This window comes from Squalius cephalus (genome assembly GCF_949319135.1).
Source record: "Squalius cephalus genome assembly, chromosome: 4".
NCBI classification, from domain to species: Eukaryota; Metazoa; Chordata; class Actinopteri; order Cypriniformes; family Leuciscidae; genus Squalius; species Squalius cephalus.
The window spans coordinates 49,915,833-49,943,550 of record NC_137125.1 but is presented as its reverse complement, the minus strand read 5'-3'; the positions used below and the strand labels follow the sequence as shown (position 1 = coordinate 49,943,550).

The 27,718-nt window shown below is 38.6% G+C and overlaps 1 protein-coding gene across 1 annotated transcript in view; it reads right to left on the bottom strand.

Annotated features, from left to right (window-relative positions):
• Positions 1 to 27,227, bottom strand: part of ttll12 (tubulin tyrosine ligase-like family, member 12) — a 44,165-nt gene extending 16,938 nt beyond the window's left edge. Inside the window, exons 1-4 of the mRNA XM_079868314.1 lie at positions 27,025 to 27,227; positions 26,666 to 26,799; positions 21,713 to 21,911; positions 20,428 to 20,587 (exon numbers count right to left, since the gene is read on the bottom strand). Of these exons, the coding sequence (XP_079724440.1) occupies positions 20,428 to 20,587; positions 21,713 to 21,911; positions 26,666 to 26,799; positions 27,025 to 27,159 (628 nt within the window). The 5' untranslated portion in view covers positions 27,160 to 27,227. The remainder of the gene's footprint in view (positions 1 to 20,427; positions 20,588 to 21,712; positions 21,912 to 26,665; positions 26,800 to 27,024) is intronic.
• Between the last annotated feature and the right edge of the window lie 491 nt (positions 27,228 to 27,718).

Below are 27,718 nucleotides of genomic sequence, written 5' to 3'. Positions count from 1 at the left end.
ATGAACACAACTTTGATTCACATATTTTCATATATGTGTGCTGAGAAATACATTAATGATTTGTATAAACTAAACATGACTTTTATATTTGTTATCTCATGTTAAAATGTGAATATCAAATCACACCAAGCTTTTGATGAACATTTACATCTCTTAATCACCATTGTATAGCATTATATGTTTTGCCCTCATAATACAACAAGAGCTTTGAACATACAACTGAATACTGAAATATAATCTTACTTAGACATCATATTGGGAGATATAGAGTGACAACTGATATTTCAATGCATTTTATATAAGTAGCCTGCTATGTTGTTATAAAGATTTCAGCGATTTACCTCATAAACAATCAGAATTTAATCTTACTTTTTGGCAATATAAATATCAACAACTGCATCAATTGCGTATTTGGTCCTCTGAATGAGATAATTTATTTATTATTCTTCTTCTTTAGGTATGAGCTTCATATTCTACTATATGAGCCATTACAGCCTTATATATCACAGTTTTTGGACTATTATTTCATATGCCAGGTTTTGCTCGGTTAAGAACTTATCAGGATCAAATGAATACACGAACTGATGGCATAAGTACCAAGCAGTAAAAGACCTGTAAAATGATGTGAACGATAATGTCCTTTGTTTCCTGTGGAGCGTGAAAGCAAACGTGTCGTTCGAGTGTGAAAAGCCCTGTTAACATCTGAAGAGTTCAGATGCAAAAGCCTCTAAGTGCCATCTGAAATTTTCTTCTAGAATGATCATTTTTATCAAGCTTGTATATTTAAGTTCAGTAATTTCACTTAAATGAAAATGAAAATGACCTATTAATTGTCATTTAAGTGAAATTACTGAACTTAATATTTAAGTTCAGTAATTTCACTTAAATGACAATTAATAGGTAATTTTCTTGTATATTATACAAGCTTGTATATTATATAGCTTGTATATTATACAAGCTTGATAAAAATGATCATTCTAGAAGAAAATTTCAGAAGGCACTTAGAGGCTTTTGCATCTGAACTCTTCATTCTGATCTTAACATTCGTCTAGGGTTGCCATTTCTCCCATTCTCACTTGAATTTTTCAAGGACTTCAAGGAGCATCTTTGATCTGCCTTTTGTCATGATGCGCAGACATGTGAAGCACGCTTATCTCCATGAGGAGCAGCCTAAAGTGGCCCGAGTCATTCCACTGAGGTATAATCCCCTTTGTTCCCAGCGGAGCGATAAGATCAGAGAGATTGGAATCTATTTGATCTGGTCATTCAAGAGATAAAAAGAAAGAGGTGGAGTACCTGCTCACTAAAACAGCCAGTCAATAAAGACAGACGTGCTCATTAAAGATGTACGAATCAACCGAAGTTACCTGATTTAAAAGAGAAAGGAGAAGCAGAAAACGGAAACATTTCTATATATCTTGTTTGTTTAATAATGTAATCAAATCTAATTAATCATATAGTTAGTTGTGTTTATCATTATTATCATTTGAAATGTATGTTCAATGCTCTTTTCACTTTTTAATCTTGATGTCTCTGACTTAGGTTGACCTTTTGTTCTTTCTGTAAGACATGAGCAGAAGTCTAAAGTGTCCAATAGGACTGTGGCACAGTAGAACAAATGTTTTTGTTGAAATTATAAAATATATTATCTTAACCATCATGTCTGCAGTAAACACATCTTGCATGTAGGGGCAAGAGCAGCTTCATTCTTTTATGTAAATGATGTATTTCCTGACACATATGGTCCAGAACATGTTCTGAGATATGCTTCTACAAACCCACAAATCACCAGACTTAAGTCAAATTATATTATTATTAAATGAAATATTATTATATGTATAATTTAAAGCTGGTAATTTACTTTGCCCTTCAAAAGTTTGGGGTCAGTAAGTTTTTATTTTTTAAAAGAAATAAACACGCTTATTCAGCAAGGACATATTCAATTGATCAAAAGTGACAGTAAAGACACTTACAATGTTACAAAAGATTTCAAACAAATGGTGTTCTAGTTAACTTTCTATCTAAAGAATCTTGAAAAAAAAAAAGTATCACATAATTTCCACAATTCCATAATTTCCCAATTCCATAATTTCCACATTTCCACAAAATATTAAGCAGCACAACTGTTTTTAAGATTGATAATAATAAATGTTTCTTTATTTAAACTCTCATTTTAAAATGTATTTAAATAAAAAAACGGCTATTTTAAATTGTAATAATGATTCATTATGTCTTTTACTGTATTTTTACGATTGCACTTTTATAAACTGCATTTATTTGAATAAAATTGAAGAAGAAAACAATTTTGGTGAGCATAAGAGGCTTCTTTCATTTAATTTTTTTTAAATGGTATTGTGTAGGACCTTCAGGTTACAAGTCTGACTCTTTAAACATTAGGCCATGACAGCCCCCCATTTTTTCTCCAGCTCTGAGTCAGAAATCTGTATTTTCGCATCAAATCATCATATTAGAATGATTTCTGAAGGATCATGTGACACTGAAGACTGGAGTAATGATGCTCACAATATTACTGTTTTTTTTATTGTTTTTTATCAAATAAATGCAGCCTTGGTGAGCAGAAGATACTTCTTTTAAAAACATTAAAAATCTTACAGCCCCCAAACTTTTGAACGATAGTATATATATATATATATATATATATATATATATATATATATATATATATATATATATATATGAAACATTTATTTAACAAAAATGGTTGAAGGGTTGGGGTCAGAATCCCTTGTCTCCTCAATTTAAATATATATCCTTTTGAATGATTACTTAATTCTTATTAAAAATTCAACAATCAAGTATATCCATGTATCCATATGGTTTCTGTAAGTGTTTACCCATTTTCTTTTTGGTGCATTCCAATGTGTGCCCTTGGGTTGTGTTCACATGCAAGGGGCCTTTTCATTTCATTTTCATTTCATTTACTTTATTTATAAAGCACAATTAAAACAACGTGATGTTGACCAATGTGCTGTACAGTCAGTCACACAATAAAATTACATAATAAAATGTTTCTTTTTCAGACAGAACAATGACTAACAAACATCTGAAAAGAGCCTCTTACTAGTTAACCTACTGAACCAAACGCTAATTCTAGCAAATGCAGTTTCAGATTTCGTTTAAAATAACCTAAGGAAGGAGCCAGTCTGAGATGTAGAGGCAGGTTATTCCAGCGCTTTGGAGCTGCCACAGCAAATGCCCGATAACCACTCAATTTTAATCTAGTCCTTGGAATGTCTAGGATCATCTGATTTGCTGATCTGAGAGACCTAGAAGGTTTGTGTATATGAAGAAGATGCGCAAGGTATGATGGGGCCAAATTATGCAAGGCTTTGTACACAAATATCAATAATTTATAATCAATTCTGAACTCCACTGGCAACCATTTAAGTGAGGCTAAAATCGGTGTTACATGCTGCTTTTTACAAGTCCCTGTTAAAAGTCTAGCAGACGCATTTATAACCAATTGAAGACGATTCAGAAGTGCTTGGCTGACACCTACATATAGCGAGTTACAATAATCTAGTCGTACAGAAATAAAAGCATGAATAATCCTTTCAAAATCACTGGAGGACAAAAACGGTTTAACCTTTGCTATTGATCTTAAATGGAAAAAACAAGATTTCACCACAGAATTAATCTGTTTGTCAAACTTCAAAGAGCTATCAAATTGGACGCCAAGGTTTTTCACTACAGATTTACAAAAAGGAGCTAACTCACCCAGATCAAAATAATTTTTAGTGTCAGGGGCCCCGAACCAGATTCTTTCAGTTTTACTTTCATTCAGATGCAGAAAATTTTCAGACATCCAAGATTTAACTTCTTGTAAACATCTTTTGATGATAATTCTCTTGGGATTCAGAGAGCGGCGAGAAGGACTCTGTACCCATGTGTTGCTTATATCTGTCTTGGGTGACCTGGATAAGTTCGAGGGTCACTATATCCATATATCTGCATCTATATATCTGTCTTGGGTGACTTGTATAAGTTCAAAGGTCAATTTATACATAATTTCACCTTATGTTCATTAAGTGAGCATCCTCATGTGTATTTTATCGTTCCTGCTTTCCTAAGGAGTGAAATGTGTTATCAGTCTGTTATGGTGTACTGCTCTTCTGATAATGAGCTCAGGCCTTCTTCAGCCTTTAAAGAGAACTGTTGTTCGTCAGTGTTGTGTGTGTGCGTTTGATGTTCTTTGCAGGTTCTGAACTCTGTGATATACAACATATGGACTCGAAGACACCATTCTCAGACCCTGAAAGGTCACCACGGACTTAAATCTCGGAATTGGGCGACAACTGTTCTGATTAACGGTGAAATACCCACTTATCTATCAAAAATGTGTTATTGTTTAGACTTTATGTTCTCTTAGCCAATCAGAAGTAAATGATTATGTGATGCATGTCCTTGGAAAAGGTATAATTGGTGTGAGATTTTGTGTAAGGTAGAGGTGGCTTGCGACCTCCTTGTGAGACTTTGAAGCTGGCTCTACCAATTTAACTGCAAACTATTCTTCAGTAAATTTGTACCTATTTGATTGAACTTCACGACTCCTGGTCTTCTTTCATCATATCTGGTCCTGGATCTTACAACTGTACCCCCCTTAGATGGTTGACACACAAGTACCGTGCCACTTTACTTAATATACATAAATTGTAGTATACATACTACAGTATATCACAAGTGTGTTGTGATAGCAGTCCCAAACTAGTTTTTTTTAATACAGTAAAGCTAATAAGTTGGTATGAGCAACCACATTAATTAAAAAATATACAAAATAACTTATTTTGAGGTTGCAGAGTGATGCAGTGAGATCCAGGCACACGCGCAATGATTATGTTAGAGATCAATTTTGAATAAGGAATAATAAATTGGTAGATTAATTTTCAGGTAGACTATCTGAAGCCTCAATGCTATCAATCATCATTCATCAGTTGGAAACAGGTGCATCAACTTCCGTGATGTGTGTCGGCAGCAGCAGCGTGAGATATCTCGGGAGAATTATCAAGTACACGCAAAACCAGTGTCATACCACAACATTCTCCCATTTATTAAGGAAAATGGGTCATATTTATACACACAAGATTAGGCAATAACATCCAGGATGTGCTGGACATCCAATCATAGTACTCAAAGATCAGACCTTACCATACATGGCATATTAAGAAATATAGTATTAAGTAAGAGCGGTCTAATGTATGTGCATGCCTTGGGTTTGTGCGAGTGTACCAAGCCAAGGTCTAGTTCTTGTTTTGTCTAGGTGTGTCCATGATGTGCACATAACAAAACGGAAAGAAGTTAAACAAGGGCAGTCTTACACAAGAGTGTCAAAAATTAAGCTTAAGGGTTAGTTCACCAAAAAATGAAAATTCTGTCATTAATTACTCATCCTCATGTCGTTCCAAACCCGTAAGACTTTCGTTCATCTTTGGAATGCAAATGAAGGTATTTTTTGATGAAATTTGAGAGTTTTCTGCTCCTCCGTTGACAGTAATTTATGCTTTTATTCACATATAAACATTCCTCACACATCAGTTGTGGTAAACGGAGGCTCAAGCTTGACGTGCAAGAACCATTGAGGTTCATTCTCATGTGTTACGCAGCACGTTTGAGCTTCAGCGAGAACCAATGAGGTTCATTCTCGTGTTACGCAGCACGTTTGAGCTTCAGCGAGAACCAATGAGGTTCATTCTCGTGTTACGCAGCACGTTTGAGCTTCAGCGAGAACCAATGAGGTTCATTCTTGTGTTACGCAGCACGTTTGAGCTTCATCGAGAACCAATGAGGTTCATTCTCGTGTTACGCAGCACGTTTGAGCTTCAGCGAGAACCAATGAGGTTCATTCTTGTGTTACGCAGCACGTTTGAGCTTCTGCAAGAACCAATGAGGTTCATTCTCGTGTTATGCAGCACGTTTGAGCTTCAGCGAGAACCAATGAGGTTCATTCTTGTGTTACGCAGCACGTTTGAGCTTCTGCAAGAACCAATGAGGTTCATTCTTGTGTTACGCAGCACGTTTGAGCTTCTGCAAGAACCAATGAGGTTCATTCTCGTGTTACGCAGCACGTTTGAGCTTCAGCGAGAACCAATGAGGTTCATTCTTGTGTTACGCAGTACGTTTGAGCTTCAGCGAGAACCAATGAGGTTCATTCTCGTGTTTCGCAGCACGTTTGAGCTTCAGCGAGAACCAATGAGGTTCATTCTCGTGTTTCGCAGCACGTTTGAGCTTCAGCGAGAACCAATGAGGTTCATTCTCGTGTTACGCAGCACGTTTGAGCTTCTGCAAGCACCAATGAGGTTCATTCTCGTGTTACGCAGCACGTTTGAGCTTCTGCAAGAACCAATGAGGTTCATTCTCATGTTACGCAGCACGTTTGAGCTTCTGCAAGCACCAATGAGGTTCATTCTTGTGTTACGCAGCACGTTTGAGCTTCTGCAAGCGCCAATGAGGTTCATTCTTGTGTTACGCAGCACGTTTGAACTTCAAGAACCAATGAGGTTCATTCTCGTGTTACGCAGCACGTTTGAACTTCAGCAAGAACCAATGAGGTTCATTCTTGTGTCACGCAGCACGTTTGAGCTTCTGCAAGCGCCAATGAGGTTCATTCTTGTGTTACGCAGCACGTTTGAGCTTCTGCAAGCACCAATGAGGTTCATTCTTGTGTTTCGCAGCACGTTTGAACTTCAAGAACCAATGAGGTTCATTCTCGTGTTACGCAGCACGTTTGAACTTCAGCAAGAACCAATGAGGTTCATTCTTGTGTCACGCAGCACGTTTGAGCTTCTGCAAGCGCCAATGAGGTTCATTCTTGTGTTACGCAGCACGTTTGAGCTTCTGCAAGCACCAATGAGGTTCATTCTTGTGTTACGCAGCACGTTTGAACTTCAGCAAGAACCAATGAGGTTCATTCTTGTGTCACGCAGCACGTTTGAGCTTCTGCAAGCGCCAATGAGGTTCATTCTTGTGTTACGCAGCACGTTTGAGCTTCTGCAAGAACCAATGAGGTTCATTCTTGTGTTTCGCAGCACGTTTGAACTTCAAGAACCAATGAGGTTCATTCTCGTGTTACGCAGCACGTTTGAGCTTCTGTAAGCACCAATGAGGTTCATTCTTGTGTTTCGCAGCACGTTTGAACTTCAAGAACCAATGAGGTTCATTCTCGTGTTACGCAGCACGTTTGAACTTCAGCAAGAACCAATGAGGTTCATTCTTGTGTTACGCAGCACGTTTGAGCTTCTGCAAGAACCAATGAGGTTCAGTCTTGTTACGCAGCACGTTTGAGCTTCTGCAAGAACCAATGAGGTTCATTCTTGTGTTACGCAGCACGTTTGAGCTTCTGCAAGAACCAATGAGGTTCATTCTTGTGTTACGCAGCACGTTTGAGCTTCTGCAAGAACCAATGAGGTTCATTCTCGTGTTACACAGCATGTTTGAGCTTCTGCAAGAGCCAATGAGGTTCATTCTTGTGTTACGCAGCACGTTTGAACTTCAGCAACAGCACGTTTGAGCTTCTGCAAGCACCAATGAGGTTCATTCTCGTGTTACGCAGCACGTTTGAGCTTCTGCAAAAACCAATGAGGTTCATTCTCGTGTTACGCAGCACGTTTGAGCTTCTGCAAGCACCAATGAGGTTCATTCTTGTGTTACGCAGCACGTTTGAACTTCAGCAAGAACCAATGAGGTTCATTCTTGTGTTACGCAGCACGTTTGAGCTTCAGCAAGAACCAATGAGGTTCATTCTCGTGTTACGCAGCACGTTTGAGCTTCTGCAAGCACCAATGAGGTTCATTCTTGTGTTACGCAGCACGTTTGAGCTTCTGCAAGAACCAATGAGGTTCATTCTTGTGTTACGCAGCACGTTTGAGCTTCTGCAAGAACCAATGAGGTTCATTCTTGTGTTACGCAGCACGTTTGAGCTTCTGCAAGAACCAATGAGGTTCATTCTCGTGTTACACAGCACGTTTGAGCTTCTGCAAGAGCCAATGAGGTTCATTCTTGTGTTACGCAGCACGTTTGAACTTCAGCAACAGCACGTTTGAGCTTCTGCAAGCACCAATGAGGTTCATTCTCGTGTTACGCAGCACGTTTGAGCTTCTGCAAAAACCAATGAGGTTCATTCTTGTGTTACGCAGCACGTTTGAACTTCAAGAACCAATGAGGTTCATTCTCGTGTTACGCAGCACGTTTGAGCTTCTGCAAGCACCAATGAGGTTCATTCTTGTGTTACGCAGCACGTTTGAACTTCAAGAACCAATGAGGTTCATTCTCGTGTTACGCAGCACGTTTGAACTTCAGCAAGAACCAATGAGGTTCATTCTTGTGTCGCGCAGCACGTTTGAGCTTCTGCAAGCACCACTGAGGTTCATTCTCGTGTTACGCAGCACGTTTGAGCTTCTGCAAGAACCAATGAGGTTCATTCTTGTGTTACGCAGCACGTTTGAGCTTCTGCAAGCACCAATGAGGTTCATTCTCGTGTTACGCAGCACGTTTGAGCTTCTGCAAGCACCAATGAGGTTCATTCTCGTGTTACGCAGCACGTTTGAGCTTCTGCAAGCACCAATGAGGTTCATTCTTGTGTTACGCAGCACGTTTGAACTTCAAGAACCAATGAGGTTCATTCTCGTGTTACGCAGCACGTTTGAACTTCAGCAAGAACCAATGAGGTTCATTCTCGTGTCACGCAGCACGTTTGAGCTTCTGCAAGCACCAATGAGGTTCATTCTCGTGTCACGCAGCACGTTTGAGCTTCTGCAAGAACCAATGAGGTTCATTCTCGTGTTACGCAGCACGTTTGAACTTCTGCAAGAACCAATGAGGTTCATTCTCGTGTTACGCAGAACCAATGAGGTTCATTCTCGTGTTACGCAGCACGTTTGAGCTTCTGCAAGAACCAATGAGGTTCATTCTTGTGTTACGCAGCACGTTTGAGCTTCTGCAAGCACCAATGAGGTTCATTCTTGTGTTACGCAGCACGTTTGAGCTTCTGCAAGAACCAATGAGGTTCATTCTCGTGTTACGCAGCATGTTTGAGCTTCTGCAAGAACCAATGAGGTTCATTCTTGTGTTACGCAGCACGTTTGAGCTTCTGCAAGAACCAATGAGGTTCATTCTTGTGTTACGCAGCACGTTTGAGCTTCTGCAAGAACCAATGAGGTTCATTCTCGTGTTACACAGTACGTTTGAGCTTCTGCAAGAAGCAATGAGGTTCATTCTCGTGTTACGCAGCACATTTGAGCTTCTGCAAGCACCAATGAGGTTCATTCTTGTGTTACGCAGCACGTTTGAACTTCAAGAACCAATGAGGTTCATTCTCGTGTTACGCAGCACGTTTGAGCTTCTGCAAGAACCAATGAGGTTCATTCTCGTGTTACGCAGCACGTTTGAGCTTCTGCAAGAACCAATGAGGTGCATTCTCGTGTTACGCAGCACGTTTGAGCTTCTGCAAGAACCAATGAGGTTCATTCTTGTGTCACGCAGCACGTTTGAGCTTCTCCAAGAATCAATGAGGTTCAATCTCGTGTTACGCAGCACGTTTGAGCTTCTGCAAGCACCAATGAGGTTCATTCTTGTGTTACGCAACACGTTTGAGCTTCAGCAAGAACAAATGAGGTTCATTTTTGTGTTACGCAGTACGTTTGAGCTTCAGCGAGAACCAATGAGGTTCATTCTCATGTTACGCAACACGTTTAAGCTTCAGCAAGAACCAATGAGGTTCATTTTTGTGTTACGCAGTACGTTTGAGCTTCAGCAAGAACCAATGAGGTTCATTCTCGTGTTACGCAGCACGTTTGAGCTTCAGCAAGAACCAATGAGGTTCATTTTTGTGTTACGCAGTACGTTTAAGCTTCTGCAAGCACCAATGAGGTTCATTCTTGTGTTACGCAACACGTTTGAGCTTCTGCATGCACCAATGAGGTTCATTCTTGTGTTACGCAACACGTTTGAGCTTCAGCAAGAACCAATGAGGTTCATTTTTGTGTTACGCAGTACGTTTGAGCTTCAGCAACAGCACGTTTGAGCTTCTGCAAGCACCAATGAGGTTCATTCTCGTGTTACGCAGCACGTTTGAACTTCTGCAAAAACGAATGAGGTTCATTCTCGTGTTACGCAGCACGTTTGAGTTTCTGCAAGCACCAATGAGGTTCATTCTTGTGTTACGCAGCACGTTTGAACTTCAAGAACCAATGAGGTTCATTCTCGTGTTACGCAGCACGTTTTAACTTCAGCAAGAACCAATGAGGTTCATTCTTGTGTCACGCAGCACGTTTGAGCTTCTGCAAGCACCACTGAGGTTCATTCTCGTGTTACGCAGCACGTTTGAGCTTCTGCAAGAACCAATGAGGTTCATTCTTGTGTTACGCAGCACGTTTGAGCTTCTGCAAGCACCAATGAGGTTCATTCTCGTGTTACGCAGCACGTTTGAGCTTCTGCAAGCACCAATGAGGTTCATTCTCGTGTTACGCAGCACGTTTGAGCTTCTGCAAGCACCAATGAGGTTCATTCTTGTGTTACGCAGCACGTTTGAACTTCAAGAACCAATGAGGTTCATTCTCGTGTTACGCAGCACGTTTGAACTTCAGCAAGAACCAATGAGGTTCATTCTCGTGTCACGCAGCACTTTTGAGCTTCTGCAAGCACCAATGAGGTTCATTCTCGTGTCACGCAGCACGTTTGAGCTTCTGCAAGCACCAATGAGGTTCATTCTCGTGTCACGCAGCACGTTTGAGCTTCTGCAAGAACCAATGAGGTTCATTCTCGTGTCACGCAGCACGTTTGAACTTCTGCAAGAACCAATGAGGTTCATTCTCGTGTTACGCAGCACGTTTGAGCTTCTGCAAGAACCAATGAGGTTCATTCTTGTGTTACGCAGCACGTTTGAGCTTCTGCAAGCACCAATGAGGTTCATTCTTGTGTTACGCAGCACGTTTGAGCTTCTGCAAGAACCAATGAGGTTCATTCTCGTGTTACGCAGCATGTTTGAGCTTCTGCAAGAACCAATGAGGTTCATTCTTGTGTTACGCAGCACGTTTGAGCTTCTGCAAGAACCAATGAGGTTCATTCTTGTGTTACGCAGCACGTTTGAGCTTCTGCAAGAACCAATGAGGTTCATTCTCGTGTTACACAGTACGTTTGAGCTTCTGCAAGAACCAATGAGGTTCATTCTCGTGTTACGCAGCACATTTGAGCTTCTGCAAGCACCAATGAGGTTCATTCTTGTGTTACGCAGCACGTTTGAACTTCAAGAACCAATGAGGTTCATTCTCGTGTTACGCAGCACGTTTGAGCTTCTGCAAGAAGCAATGAGGTTCATTCTCGTGTTACGCAGCACATTTGAGCTTCTGCAAGCACCAATGAGGTTCATTCTTGTGTTACGCAGCACGTTTGAACTTCAAGAACCAATGAGGTTCATTCTCGTGTTACGCAGCACGTTTGAGCTTCTGCAAGAACCAATGAGGTTCATTCTCGTGTTACGCAGCACGTTTGAGCTTCTGCGAGAACCAATGAGGTTCATTCTTGTGTTACGCAGCACGTTTGAACTTCAAGAACCAATGAGGTTCATTCTCGTGTTACGCAGCACGTTTGAGCTTCTCCAAGAATCAATGAGGTTCAATCTCGTGTTACGCAGCACGTTTGAGCTTCTGCAAGCACCAATGAGGTTCATTCTTGTGTTACGCAACACGTTTGAGCTTCAGCAAGAACCAATGAGGTTCATTTTTGTGTTACGCAGCACGTTTGAGCTTCTGCAAGAACCAATGAGGTTCATTCTCGTGTTACGCAGCACGTTTGAGCTTCAGCAAGAACCAATGAGGTTCATTTTTGTGTTACGCAGCACGTTTGAGCTTCTGCAAGAACCAATGAGGTTCATTCTCGTGTTACGCAGTACGTTTGAGCTTCAGCGAGAACCAATGAGGTTCATTCTCATGTTACGCAACACGTTTAAGCTTCAGCAAGAACCAATGAGGTTCATTTTTGTGTTACGCAGTACGTTTGAGCTTCAGCAAGAACCAATGAGGTTCATTCTCGTGTTACGCAGCACGTTTGAGCTTCAGCAAGAACCAATGAGGTTCATTTTTGTGTTACGCAGTACGTTTGAGCTTCAGCAAGAACCAATGAGGTTCATTCTCGTGTTACGCAGCACGTTTGAGCTTCAGCAAGAACCAATGAGGTTCATTTTTGTGTTACGCAGTACGTTTAAGCTTCTGCAAGCACCAATGAGGTTCATTCTCGTGTTACGCATTACGTTTAAGCTTCTGCAAGCACCAATGAGGTTCATTCTTGTGTTACGCAACACGTTTGAGCTTCTGCAAGCACCAATGAGGTTCATTCTTGTGTTATACAACACGTTTGAGCTTCAGCAAGAACCAATGAGGTTCATTTTTGTGTTACGCAGTACGTTTGAGCTTCAGCGTGAACCAATGAGGTTCATTCTCATGTTACGCAACACGTTTAAGCTTCAGCAAGAACCAATGAGGTTCATTTTTGTGTTACGCAGTACGTTTGAGCTTCAGCAAGAACCAATGAGGTTCATTCTCGTGTTACGCAGCATGTTTAAGCTTCAGCAAGAACCAATGAGGTACGTTCTCGTGTTACGCAGCACGTTTGAGCTTCAGCAAGAAACAAAAAGGTTTGTTCTCAGGCGTCAAGCAGGTTCTGTTGAGCTTGTTAATGTTTGCTGATCAATGTTTATTTCTGTTTATCATATAAAGCGATCGAGTCTCTTCAGAAAATGTGGACTAAACCACTCAATTCATGTGGATTAGTTTTTATTATCTCGTTATGAACTTTTTGAAGCGTCAAAGTGGTTTGGAACGACAATAGGGTGAGTAATGAATAACTGAATTTTCATTTTTGGGTGAACAAACCCTTTAAGAAATATTAAAATATCTGATTAAAACGTAGCAAATAAGTTTCAAGAAAAGACAGAAAAATAAATCTAAGCATTAATATCCATAGTATTGTATCTAACAGATGAAGTTTGTGAAGATCAGAGTATAGAGAAAAAGTAGTAAGATATTTGCAGAATACAAGAAGAGGAAAAAAGAGAAGCAGAAGCAGAAGCAGAAGCCCTAGTTCCTTCCTGTTACCTTTTGAACCTTGATGCACTTAAGACAAAATGTACTATGGTCCTTAGTACAAAATGTACTAAGGCACACGGAAAAACTTGAGCAATTTTAGTTTTAACACCATTAAGAGAATATCGCAGATCTTGCATTATCTGCAGAGATGGAAACAGGATGAAAACATATTTTGATACTAAGGTACATCACGTAATCAATTCTGATGGGAAAAAAAGGTATTAATAACATGTACAGGAAAAATCATGTAACAAAAAAAAGAAAAAATTAATAAAAGAAGTGAATAAAAGACATCAATAAAAATAATAAAACTGAAAAATTTCACATACACAGCCCACACCCCAGAAAAAAAGAAAGAAAGAAAAATCAACAATGATAAAACATAACAAATAAAAACAAATTCCAAAATGGAAAAACAAAATCTCGAAGTTCTGATAATACAAACAGAGGAAATTTACATCATTGTTAGCCCATTGTGTCTGATTGCGTTATCCGTTACAATGTGCACAGGCCTTTTCATTTTACTATCAATTTTAGTTTGGGGGAAGAGTTATGCCCTTTTCAAAACATGAGATCAATGGAGTCCATACTGAATAAAAACGTTTGGTTGATCTTATAGAGACCGATTTCAAAAACAGCATCACATCAACTAGGCCAGAGTGAAACAAAAGATGGTTTGCTTGATTTCCAATCAGGAAATATTCTTCTCCAAGCCAAAAGGCATGCAAAAGCGCATGCAAACTGAATAAATTTGAATATGAAAAATGTCACATATACCACAGAGACAACAGCTACCATGGAAAACACGTAATCCTAACATGAACTGTTGATGAAACATACAGAAATTGCTCCTGATGAATATAATGAACATAATACCTGCATGCAAATCCTTTCCAGCAAACACAATACGGAGAATAACAAGTCCATCTATAAGAGCTTTCTAGAACAAAAGAGATATTTCTCCATCTTTGCCTTGTTGGTCCACAAATAATCCCACTGACCCATCTTGCATTTACCGACTGCAAAAGTACATTTTGGAAGCATATATGCAGATAACGAAAAACAGATGTGAACATACAGATGTGAACAAGCAGAGAGAGAGAGAGAGAGAGAGAGAGAGAGAGAGAGAGAGAGGCTGAGAGCTGTATTGTGCAAGCAATTATGCTCACAAACAACGACACTATAGCCTGACAACATCTCATCTGACCACAGATACTGAATCAGGCAACACGCTTTTCCTCAGGCACTCTTTACTGAAACTGTAAAGTTTTAATTCATTTTAATTTATTATGAAAATGTGGGAGATTTTGTGGGCTATTAATAATAAACCCACATAAGTGACCTGACAATGAGATTAAAATGGGCAGTTTCCGTGATTTGGCTCTATTTATTAATTACATTTTTTCGTCGGATACCATCTATATTGAAATTAAATGATAGCATGCGAAAGATTGGTGAGCGAACGGTAGCTCAGGTAGGTCAAAAAAGACATGCGGCGAAGCGTTAATATACTGTAATACAATATTCTGGCAATCACAGGCATTCGCAATCGCAGACGGGATTCGATTTCTCAGAGGACCATTGCGTTTGCGGGAAAATGGTAGGTAATTTGCTCTGGAATTTTTACAGAAGTTTTGTGAGAAAAACACGACTTGGCATTAATATCGCAAAGTGAAATATGAATTTCTCTAACGTCCTGTTAATTCAAATGGATTGTTAATTGAATTTGTTAAATCCCAAATGCTGATATTAATCAGTGCAGGGTAAAATGTATCATATTCTCATAATAGAAATCATGACTAAAATATATATACACTGCAAGAGCAAAAATATATGGAACCATGTGACTGAGAAGATAACGTTGATTAATGTGATGGAAAGAGAAAATAGTTACACCCCAAAATAAAGACGATGTCTAATTGGTCAATTGGTCTTTTTTCCATTGAAAATTTTGTTTTGCAAGTTAAGTTTAGTCACAAAGTCTTAGTTGCAGATTTTCTATAACATAGCTGAAGCCACAGAACGAGAAGAAAAATGAGACCGTGGTCTCATGATCTCACATGAAACATCTGGAAAAGATCTAGTCAGGCGAGAGGGGAGGGAAAGAGAAAGGGGTCCTGACTAGAGACTGGAGGTGCAGGCTAAACTGGAGGAGAGGAGATACAGAACAATAATGACAAAGCCAGAGTTTTGGGGAGACCCCGTCTGGAAATTGAGACAGAAAATGTAATAAAATGTACAGTACTGTGCAAAAGTCTTAGGCATGTTAATACCCCCCCCCCCCCCAAAATGGTTTTAAGTCAGTTATTTATATCTTTTGCTGTAGTGTGTCAGTAGGAAATATCAGTTTACATTTCCAAACATTCTTTTTGCCATTAAATGTAATAATCCAGTGAGATTTCTGTATGCACAAGGAGTCTGACAACAGCCGGTATGATCTGATCTCACCATCATCGAGTCCGTCTGTGATTACATGAAGAAACAGAACAAACTGAGACAGACTAAATTCAGAAGAACTGCGGGAACGTCTCCGAGATGCTTGAAGAAACCTTCCTGCAAAGCTACAGTACTGTGAAAAGTACTGGCACTTGTGATAAAATGCTGTAAAGTGAGAATGCTTTCAAAAATAAAATCACAAATTGAATTTATTTATGATTTAACTTCTATTAACTAATTCAAATCAATATATGGTGTAACGGCCCTTTGCGTTTAAAACGGCTTTTGTCCAGGTACACTTGCGCATAGTTTTTCAGGTAGCTTTGCAGGAAGGTTTCTTCAAGCATCTCAGAGACGTTCCCGCAGTTCTTCTGGATTTAGTTTGTCTCTGTTTCTTCATGTAATTCATGTAATCACAGACGGACTCGATGATGGTGAGATCAGATCATCCTGGCTGTTGTCAGACTCCTTGTGCATATACAAATCTCACTGGATTATTACAATTAATGGCAAAAAGAATGTTTGGAAATGTAAACTGATATTTCCTACTGACACACTAGCAAAAGATATAAATAACTGACTTAAAACCATTTTTTTTGGGGGGGGGGAGGGGGGGGGGGGGGTATTAACATGCCTAAGACTTTTGCACAGTACTGTGGTACTAATTTGTACTAATGTGGATATGTTGAAGATGTTGTATAGCAGTTTCTTTCTTTTGCATTGTATTGAGAATGGCGACTTCCTGACACATATGGTGGTACGGGACGATGTGTGTATGTGCCCACATCCCAGGGTGTGAAACCATAAAAGCTAGATATCCTTATGTTTTATAGGGTTGTTTTGCTGTGACATACTATGAAAAGAGGATACTATGAAAATAAGCAACTGTATAAGAGGGAGATCAATTTCAGGTCAGTCTATCCTTGGACTCAGACTTTGCTTTTTTGCAATTTGTCTTTTTAAAGAGAGATCTCTCAACAACTTTTCTTTAAGCAAGAATATTATTATACTGAGAGTGTGACTTAAATTTTATTTAGAAATATTAGAAGTAATTTTTATCTGTTCATGTTATGTTTCTTTATTAAACTTTAAATCCTGATTATGGATGAAATATTATTTATTAATATTTGATCGTCTGCTGCTAAGAAGATAAAATAGATTTTATCACCTGACTGGATCTCCTCCTTGCATCATAAACTTAATTTGAACTAAACTATTTCAGCATTATTAAAATTAACAGAAATGTTTTTAATAGTTGTAACAATAATAACCCTGTTCCTGGAACATAATTGATATTTTTTATTCTCAAAGAATCACAAGATTAGAAGAAACCAATGAAAAATGAGTGTGACACATAAGTGAATATATAAACCATTGACAGATGTTAAAATTAGAGGTAAACAGCATTTAACATCAGAAATGCCTGAGATATCCAAATGCACATGACAAAACAGTGGTTCTGCCTTTAAATACTAAAAACATACTTATCAAATCAGATATCAATATCAGTACAACAGATATTGGCTTATTCCAGTAAATGACTCTTAAAAACAAATCTTGTTCACTCTAATGTAGATTTGTCATTGTAATAAAAGGAAAGAGCCATGTACTGCTTAAACACAGGCTGTGGTTAAATTGGGCCGGGGCTCTCCGGGGCTCAGCCCCGGCACATAAGCCTGCTCGTTTGTGCCCTGATGTGCCTGTTTGCAGTCAGTTGCCTACTGGAAATTATGTCACATAAAATTTGATGAAAGTGATGCCTTTGAAAACATATTTCTGATTATAAATGAAAGATTTTTGAAATGGCATGTCTATTTTGTCTCGGCGGAGCTGAGATGAGAACAATCGGAACACGGCCGTATTCTTGTTCAGCTGCGTAATCTCGTTGTCAGTCGACCATGATCGCGCACCGCTCGCGCATACCATGCGCATCTAGGTAGGCTACTACTCAGAACTCCGACCAGGATAAATGTACGCAGCAATATATAATGAATGTTCCTGGGAGATCCGTAGTTGCGTGGGATGTGGAAGCGCGCAAAAGTTCCAGAACCTTCTGCTGCCTTGGGAAAATAAAAATAAAAATCTGCTGCCCGCCGCTGCAGATCAATTTTGTCAAGTTCAGCACACAACGTTGGTTGTACAAAAAGTGCCCTGGCCTTGAATGACAAGGTAAGGAAAATATGTTTAATCAAGTGATGTCAATTCCAGCGTTATGGCATACCTGTCAACATTTGGGTACCAAAATACGGGAGACCTGGGGGGGTTTTAAGTTCAACCACGCGGTTTCATGTCATCTATACATTACACACCACACCCCATCGCCAAATCATAGAAAAATTCAGTTAAGACAGTTGTCTTCATCTTAACAATACACAACAAATCAATGTACAGAAAAACAGATTTCTAAACTAAGGTATAGGCCACAAATCTGTGAGTACAGTTTGCAAAACTGAACAGGTGATGTTGTGTAATATTCAGTTACTGTAAGAAACTGTTCCAGCGGGTAGAGTTTACTGGTACTGAATATTACACATCACCTGTGTATACTCCATTAACTGGAACAGATTTTCACTGGAACTGAATATTACGTCCAAATATTGTTATGTAATCAATCACCATATTGTTGTGTAACTTCACCTATGGAACAGGTGAACATACCCCCGGACCCCCTTAGGGAGAGCCCCCCCACATAATAAATCCCAATTTAACCCCTGAACACAGCCTAATTATTTCTGCTAAAATCCTACAGGGAGAATCCATCAGGAAATGCTGGAGCGAGCTGAATTATCCCACCACACAGAGCACAAGGCACAAAGCTACAAAACCATGCAGACACCTGGAGATTGAGTCTGCTCTCCCTTAAGAAAACAAGTATCTGAAAGCTTGTTATCAGTGTAGACAAGGACAGGCCATTCACACTAGATAAAGGCTGTTTCCGAAAACGTAGGCGTCTGACTTGTTGCTTCGCTGCCCTGTCAGTCAATGACTTCACAGCCAGCGTTTGTGCACAAAGGCACCTCACAAAACTTATTTCAGACAGACTTCTGGGGCAGCGTAACGGTTAAATGATCTACAGAAAAAAAGAGCAAGCTTTGGTGGAAACTAAACAAATATTTCTCCAATGTTTTTTTTCTGCAGAATCATGGAAGAATCGCGATCACCGTTTTACACAAAAAAATCATGACACTCAATTTACGGAGCTCTTTACGGAGCATTTGACTGCAGATTGTTTTGTAAAAGAGGCAAGGTGTAATGGAGATTCAGCAAATAAAGTTTTGTTGTAAGCAGCCAGCTGTATTAGATCTGACAGCAGCTGCGCCGCAAACCATAAGTAAACCATAATGCTTTGTCTGTGAATGATGGTTTTACATGGATGTTTTCACAACACTCACACTCGCATGCAACAGCAATGGGGCGTCGATATAGAGCTGGTAAGTCCCGCCCATCCGTAAAACCCCACTGGACCTCTAGATTGAAAAATCGTCAATGCAAGTGAATGTGAGAAAATAATTATTTTCTGGTCCCGTTTGAATTGTGCCATGAATGTGAACATATGTTGTCTGTGAATTTTTTATAGAATTTTTCATGTTACGAGTTTGACAGTATATTGTATGATTCTTCGGCTAGCAGTTGTGGAAAAGACATAACGAGAAAGACTACATGTTGCCTATGTGACGTCACCCCATAACACATTTCCCTCCACTTGTCAAATCACGGTGCTAATGCTGCGATAATCTATGGAGACAGATCGAGATGCCTGTGTGTTTTGTACCCAAATGTCACCATTCAAACCAAATGGGCTGTTCTTTCTTCAGATTCGCGTCGAAAGCAGCGAAGAGTTGTAGTCCACAAAGTGCTCTCACACAAAGTCTAACCGTATCAAACTTCCACCCGCTAAATTGTAGCATTCTTTACACGAAAAATTATATTAAAAATTCACAGACAACATATGTTCACATTCATGGCAAAATTCAAACGGGACCAGAAAATAATTATTTTCTCCCATTCACTTGCATTGACGATTTTTCAATCTAGAGGTCCAGTGGTGTTAGCGGAAGGGGCGGGACTTACCAGCTCTATTGTTTCCTATGCAATGACGTTAGCCAATCAGAACAGTGGTCGTTTACTGACAAGTCTCAAAGGAGCCGCCCCTTAAAAAACTAATGGGTTGGAAACGAATCATTTTTCCACACATTTGTTTTTTTTGTGTGTAAAAAACGTTATTAAAATTATAAATGAACCTCAATAAACATTTTAAAATAATGAAAAATAGACATATCATGACCCATTTAAACTGCTTTAACATTGCTGCAGTCGAGTACACATTACACAGTAGCATTATGACCTGTGGTTCAGTGAGAGAGCGAATCATCTGAGCCGATTTACTGTGCAAGTGTGTTGTCTGGCCAATTCAAATGATTCCGATGCCGTGTGTTTGATTCAGAACTTAATTCTGCAATTAGCTTGACAGCTTCATTGAAAAAAAGCACCAGCTGCGTTCACACTGTATGTTCGTAATATATTTTATGTTGCAGAGGGAATACCGCAAAACCATTACTCACCGTGAGAATAAAAACCTGCTCTCAGTGTGTATTGTGTATATCACTTATCTCCCTCCCTGCTCCTTATCTACACTGGAGACATCAGACATCCTTGAACATTCCTTACCTTCTAGCTCATGACCTAAATTATATGACAAATGATCTAACACTCACGAATAAATTTTGGAAAAGACATTTATATACTGTAGGGAGTGCAGTGCACTCAGGGTGTCTGTGTTTGGTATCTGGCATCTGACATTACATTTATATTAAAGTACAACAGAAAGTTGAGATGCAAAACTATTCTTATTTTGTGTCTTTGCTCTGATTTTGCACTTGTTTTAGTGTTTGCATACCTCCATTCTCCAGGTCTTGCAGTGGCCACAGCACTGAGTAAGCGATCTGTTGCGGAGAGTAGAACAGAGGAGCCAAACAGCAAGTCGGCTGGGAAGAGTGCTGAACCCGAGATCCAAATTCATCCATGATGTACCACACAGGCACCTTTTCTTCTGCAGACTGCAACATCATCATCATCAAATCACCATCATATCTCACACTTAGAGACAGATTAAAGGGGTATATGTAGAATTCAGAAACCCTTGTTCACCAGCATCATGTCTATATATCTGGTTATGTGAGACTACTGTATAGAGCTGGTAAGTCCCGCCCATCCGTAAAACCCCCACTGGACCTCTAAGTTGAAAAATCGTCAATGCAAGTGAATGGGAGAAAATAATTATTTTCTGGTCCCGTTTGAATTGTGCCATGAATGTGAACATATGTTGTCTGTGAATTTTTTATATAATTTTTCATGTTACGAGTTTGACAGTATATGGTATGATTCTTCGGCTAGCAGTTGTGGAAAAGACATAACGAGAAAGACTACATGTCGCCTATGTGACGTCACCCCATAAAGTTGACTTACCCGTGGTTTTCGCCAACCTCAACGATTTTGTCCTCTCCCTGAAAGAAGGCGGTGAAGTGCACCAAAGACACAGCCATGTTTAGCGGGATCTGTGAGCTAGTGTCCGTGTGCGAGTGGTGGTGACGTTTCAAACACGTCGAAAGCAGCGAAGAGTTGTAGTCCACAAAGTGCTCACACACAAAGTCTAAACGTATCAAACTTCTACCCGCTAAATTGTAGCATTCTTCACACGAAAAATTATATTAAAAATTCACAGACAACATATGTTCACATTCATGGCAAAATTCAAACGGGACCAGAAAATAATTATTTTCTCCCATTCACTTGCATTGACGATTTTTCAACCTAGAGGTCCAGTGGGGTTAGCGGAAGGGGCGGACTTACCAGCTCTATAGTTTGAATGAATCCCTTTTCTTTGCATGACACATTGACATTACAGTACAGAATGGCTCTTTCGGCATTATCTTGAACATAAGGATTCATGTGTCTTAGAACAGAAGAGAGGCTCTCGAGAGCGCATGTAAACATCACATGATTTTCCATTATGAGTCCTTCACATAAAAATCAGTCTACAGGCTTTCATGGACAACCTAAGAAGTCGGGTAAGGTCTTGATATTTAGGTTATGTTACAAGCTGTTCACACATTGGCAAAAAAAGGCTATTATTACATGAGTTTTCTTACATATAGCCCCTTTAATATTTATCCTTCGCTTACCCCTTGGGCAAGCTGATAGGTTTGGTTGTATTTCCACATGTTGTCCAGGACCAGATCCACGATGTCCGGATCAGGAGCCTCTCCGTGGAAAGGCAGACCCATCAGACTGGCCATACGGATCAGCAGTCCGGGAATCTCCAGCAGCTGCTGCCGGGCGCTTTCCACCCTGTACGTCCAGGCGTGATCTACAAGAAACACACTACAAAACAAAAGAGAGAAAACATTTTCAAAATCAACCACAAAATCCAAGCATTCCTGCTCATCATAGAGTAAACCATAGCACTAGCGCTAGCAATGGCAAGGCTATGGGTTTAATTCCAAGGGAGAGCTTGATCAGAAAAATGTTAATAAATGAAATAAATAATATTATATAGCTTTGATACATGCAAGTCGCTTTGCTAAATTCATAACTTTAAATGCATATAAATGTAAATGTAACAACAACAACAAAATCAACAGCCTTCATGTCTGCACACAAAGAACTCTCAAAAACCTTGTTTTTGTTTTCATGGATATGTACTATGGTAATATAATATTTTTTTGGACAAATTACCATGATGACATGATCTTGTACACATGTGTCAAATGTGTCAGAAAGTTATTAATCTTAATACAATACACAATAAAAAACTACTGCACAACAAGTCTCTTCTGCAAGATGTTTAGCCAAGATAACATTCGTTTACCGCTTTATTCTGAGACATTCGAGCATTTGTGGTCTGTCTATGGAAACTTACAGACTTTTGACCTCATTTAAACATCAAGTACAAAAGTTCACCCTAGGTCAATCAGCTACATTTGAGGCATAAAGATTAATAAAAGAAAAGCATTCAACATGCATTTCAAATGATAATAATGGTAAACACATCAAAAAGATAATAATGGTTTCTTAAAATATGATTGATTAAATTTGGTTTATATGATATTTAAGATCTACATTATTAAATGATAAAACATAAGCAATAAATATTTATTTTTATTTTTCTGCTCCATCATTAATCATTCAACATCATGGCATAGATCAGCATTCCATCTGGTATCATTTTTGTGTAAAGGCAGAGAACATGATTAAAAGCATGCTTATTACAGTCATTTGTGAATTTGTACAACCATTTTGCCTCCATCTATTGCACATTTTGTTGAAGTAATCGTTCACCCCAAAATGAAATCATTGTGGTAAAAGTTTCCTCAAAAAAACTCTACTTCTGACATTAGACACCTGCTACTAACCCAAATAAATCTTTTATTTTTTGTGTGTGCATATTGTAATAAATGCTGGAAATGGAGAACAAATGATTATGATAAATCCCCAGAAAAGGTGGAGCTGTGAAAGGGGAACTGTGAACATCGCTTGCCTCAGACATAGAAAATGCGCGAAACTAGAGAAAGGTCAAAAGGTCAGCGATAGAAGAACGTACCAAATAAAGCTTTTGTGTATGTGCTGCATACAATGGGTGCGAAAAGGAAATAGATATTTTGGAATATGTGCTTATGCATATGTTAATAAAGGACTAAGATAAGTCTTACCTTGTAAGGGAATTGGCTGTACTATAATGACAGCCCATAGTTAGAAGGCGGCCTATAGCAGGGTTAGTATTAAAATCTTTGAGGAGGGGCCGCAATTCAGGTGAACTTATACATGTTTATTTTATTTTTGACTTTGGAATTTTTTTGTCTTTGTATTATTCTGAATCTTTTTCAAATGAAACGAAATCATGTTGTGGCGATTTGTAAAACTTTTAAATTTTTCCATGATTTTTGTAATGAAATGTTAATATTGGCAAACGCCCAGTGCATTCGAATCCAAGATTGAACTGGTTAGAGGCACCGCCGAGGACCCTGAATCGACATCTGTAATGGAAATTTTACATTTAGATGTGTTCTTTTACTTTTAGATGTGTTTTTTTACTTCTGGGTGTGTACAACTTGTATTAACATTGAACATTTATTTTTACTCATAAGCATTTAAAGAAATATAATCATATAAGCTAAAGCACATTATTAAAGATATGTAACCAAGTTTTAGAAATGCATAAGTTAAGACAAGCTTGCAGGAACAAAATGTTCTGGGTTATAGGAGACTAAGTAACAAAGAGACAATGTGTCCTCCAAGTGACCTTTTGTGTACTTCAAGTGTGAAAATATGTGCGCAGCTTTGATCGAACTAAAGATAGGCAAAATGTGTGAATTCGAGCAGCAGCTAAGAACAGGAAACTTCTGCAGACATGGTATTGTTCTGTCTGGATAGAATTTATGTTAGACAAGAGATCTTGAACGAAGACGTTTCCTTTTAAGGTAACCAAGGCGATCTTTTGAGACAGATGCAGGCAGGCCCGGAGTGGGTAATCGGGAGAATCGGGAGAATTCCCGGTGGGCCGCTTCACTTTTGGGCCGGTCGAGGAATTTTTTTTTTTTTTTTTTGCACATTTCAATGTCACGTTTACATAATGTCACGTTTACATGTCACGCTACACACGTTCCGCATTCGGACACCGCAGCGCGCAGCCTCTGCATGGGTTGTACCATGTAAGGGAGTTCTCCCCTCCCCTCCTATAGAGTTGGTTGGGTCCATAGCCCGTCTTTCCAAAACGTTTTCTCAGGTAGGCTACCGCGGCACCGCCGGCGCCTACCGATAGCTGGGCCGGCCCTACCGTAACGGTACGCGTCAGGGAGGATGGATGGGAGGAAGAGGCCAGGAGCTTTGTTTCCGCCACAGAATAAAACATTTTAAAAGATAATTGCGACTTTTTATCTCACAATTGCGAGTTTACATCTCGCAATTCTGACTTTATTTCTCAGAATTGCGAGATATAAAGTCAGAGTTGCGTGAAATAAAGTCGCAATTGCGTGTTATAAAGTCAGAATTGCGAGATATTAAGTCAGAATTGCGTGTTATAAAGTCGCAATTGCGAGATATAGAGTCAGAATTGCGTGATATAAAGTCGCAATTGTGTGTTATAAAGTCAGAATTGCGAGATATAAAGTCAAAATTGTGTGAAATAAAGTCGCAATTGCTTCTTATAAAGTCAGAATTGCAAGATATAGAGTCAGAATTGTGTGATATAAAGTCGCAATTGCGTGTTATAAAGTCAGAATTGTGAAATATAAAGTCAGAATTGTGTGAAATAAAGTCGCAATTGCTTAAAGTCTAAGTGAATTATTATTTAACCTTTAGGCTACATTATTTGTTAACCCATGGTATTGATACAAACTACACAATAGTACGAGCTGAACTGTTGCTTCATTTATCCAATTTAGAAAAAGTGCTAATTTGGAATTCCACCATGGAAAAAGTGGGCCGGTCTTGGGCCTGAAACTCCCGGGCTGAAAAAGTGGCCCCACTCCGGCCCTGGATGCAGCCAACCCAGGATGTGTTGAGGGTATATAACCTCGGCAAAGGGAACTAACCCCTTGCCCTCTTATATCAGATGCTCTCTGTATGTGAATGCCAATTTCTTGCAAGAAATAAACATTTTGATACTTTGACTTTTCAAAGGTTCCACTTGTCTCCTTCCTCCTCACTTTTCGAATAGAATTATTTCCACAACACATCTTACATCTTTAATCTAAAGGTAAGGGCAATATTTGATTGCAGCAGATTATGGGAATGTTTTAGAAAGAATCTAGAGGTTACAGCCGGATAGAAATACAACAATGTTTATCAACTCTAGACTACCAAATCAAAACCAAACAGCCTCCAGCATATCTGTGTCCTCTCCATATGCACTCCCCAGAAAAACCAAAACAAAAATGCTACTCGCCTTTGTGACAAGAAACTGTTCTTGATTAGATAAAGACCCTGTTTCCATCTCTGTGACACCTTCTGGTGAACTTTCTCTTTCCTGTGTGCGTTTTGACACCTGTCACGTTCTTTTGGGTATTTTATATATAGAGAGAGTAATGATAGTGTGATGGTAGGGCTGGTTACATAACAGAACTGAGAGCCCAATACATACAGTACAGGTCAAAAGTTTGGAAACATTACATTTTTTTTTATATTTTTGAAAGAAGTCTCTAATGCTTATCAAGGCTGTGTTTATTTGATCAAAAATACAGAAAAAAAAAAAAAACAGTAATATTGTGAAATATTATTACAACTTAAAATAATAGTTTTCTATTTGAATATACTTTAAAAAATAATTTATTCCTGTGATCCAAAGCTGAATTTTCAGCATCATTACTCTTCAGTGTCACATGTGACATCCAGTCTATCACATGATCCTTTAGAAATCATTCTAATATTCTGATTTATTATGAGTGTTGGAAACAGTTCTGCTGCCTAATATATTTGATGAATAAAAGGTTAAAAAGAACTGCATTTATTCAAAATAAAACAAATATTTTCTAATAATATAAATCTTCTTTACTATCACTTTTTATCAATTTAACACATCCTTGCTGAATAAAAGTATTGATTTATTAAAAAAAAAAAAAAAAAAAATTACCCAAATTACTGACCAGTAGTGTATATTGTTGTTACAAAAGATTTCTATTTTTAAAACATTTGCTTCTTTTTTTATTTTTATTAATTTACTTTTTATTCATCAAAGCATCCTAAAAAAGTATCACAGGTTATGAAAAAATATTAAGCAGCAGAACTGTTTCCAACTTTGATAATCATCAGAATGATTTCTAAAGGATCATGTGATAGACTGGAGTAATGATCCTGAAAATTCAGCTTTGCATCACAGAAATAAATGATAATTTAAAGTATAATAAATTGAAAACCAATTATTTTAAATTGTAATAATATATCACAATATTAAAAAAAATGTCTGTATTTTTGAGCAAATAAATGCAGGCTTGATGAGCAGAAGAAACTTCTTTCAAAAACATTAAAAATAGTAATGTTTCCAAACTTTTGACCTGTACTGTATTCTTCATCTTCAAACCATGCTTCAAACCTATTAAACTTCCCCGACTGTCCGCCAAATGACTCCCTGCTGCCCTCACCTGGTGGGATCGGCAGCCTGCAGGCCACTCTCTCTGGTCACAATCACTTTATAACCCATCTCAGCTTGAGGATTGTCCTCATCTTCCTCCTCTTCCACATGCATAATCCCAAATACTTCACCAGCATCAAATACCTAAACGAGAAAGACAATCTATTCATTTACCTCTCCATACAAGTTCAAACAACATTGGAGTCTTGGTACTTGGTTTTAATCGTGGGACAGTAAGACTATTATTTAAATACAAATATTTATGAATATTTTCAGTTTCATAAAAATAAAAACTACTTCCAGACGCTGTCAAACTGGCACACGTACATTCACAGCAGTGATAGTTGTGTATGTGTAATTTAACGTTACCTCATTGGCTAGTTTTAAATGCAAACTCTTCCAGTAAAGCGGAGGGATTCTTGCCGCCTTTAAAGCGGGAGTGTGCAGAGAGAGGAAGACCTGATACTCTTCATCCTCCTCTCCGTTCACTTTACCGTTTTGCATCTTTGCTAGTTTTCTTTCTGACAACTTACATGTGTGCACTGTGCAGGCAGCGGTGCATTATGGGTAACACGTTTAAAGGGCCAGCGCGTCTGATTTAGTTTGTTGTATTATACTCCTATGATTATACTCTAGTCTAGAGTCCGATCATTTTATGCCAATTTTAAGTTTGAAAAGCGGTCAATAAATGAGGGACACACAGTATAAAATTAATTTATTATCCTTTCAATTTTACTTTGAATTAACTGTAAGATACTTAGTAGATAAATCAATGAATTAATGGAGTTAAAATTATTATTATTCGTATTTGTATATTAGTATCCGCTAAGAAAAATAACAATGTATAAAACAATCTGCCCAGCAACAAGACTAATAACGAACTATGTATTATCATTCATATAAATTCCAAGTTACTTTTAGTTACAAATTAACATTTATTTCAATTTGTCTCGTCTTCGTGGACTTTTTGCGTTGCTCTTCACAACTTCTGTTTATCAATAAAACGTTTTATGCTCAAAATATTTCTTAATGTTTCGATTGACCAATCAGAATGTAGCATTCC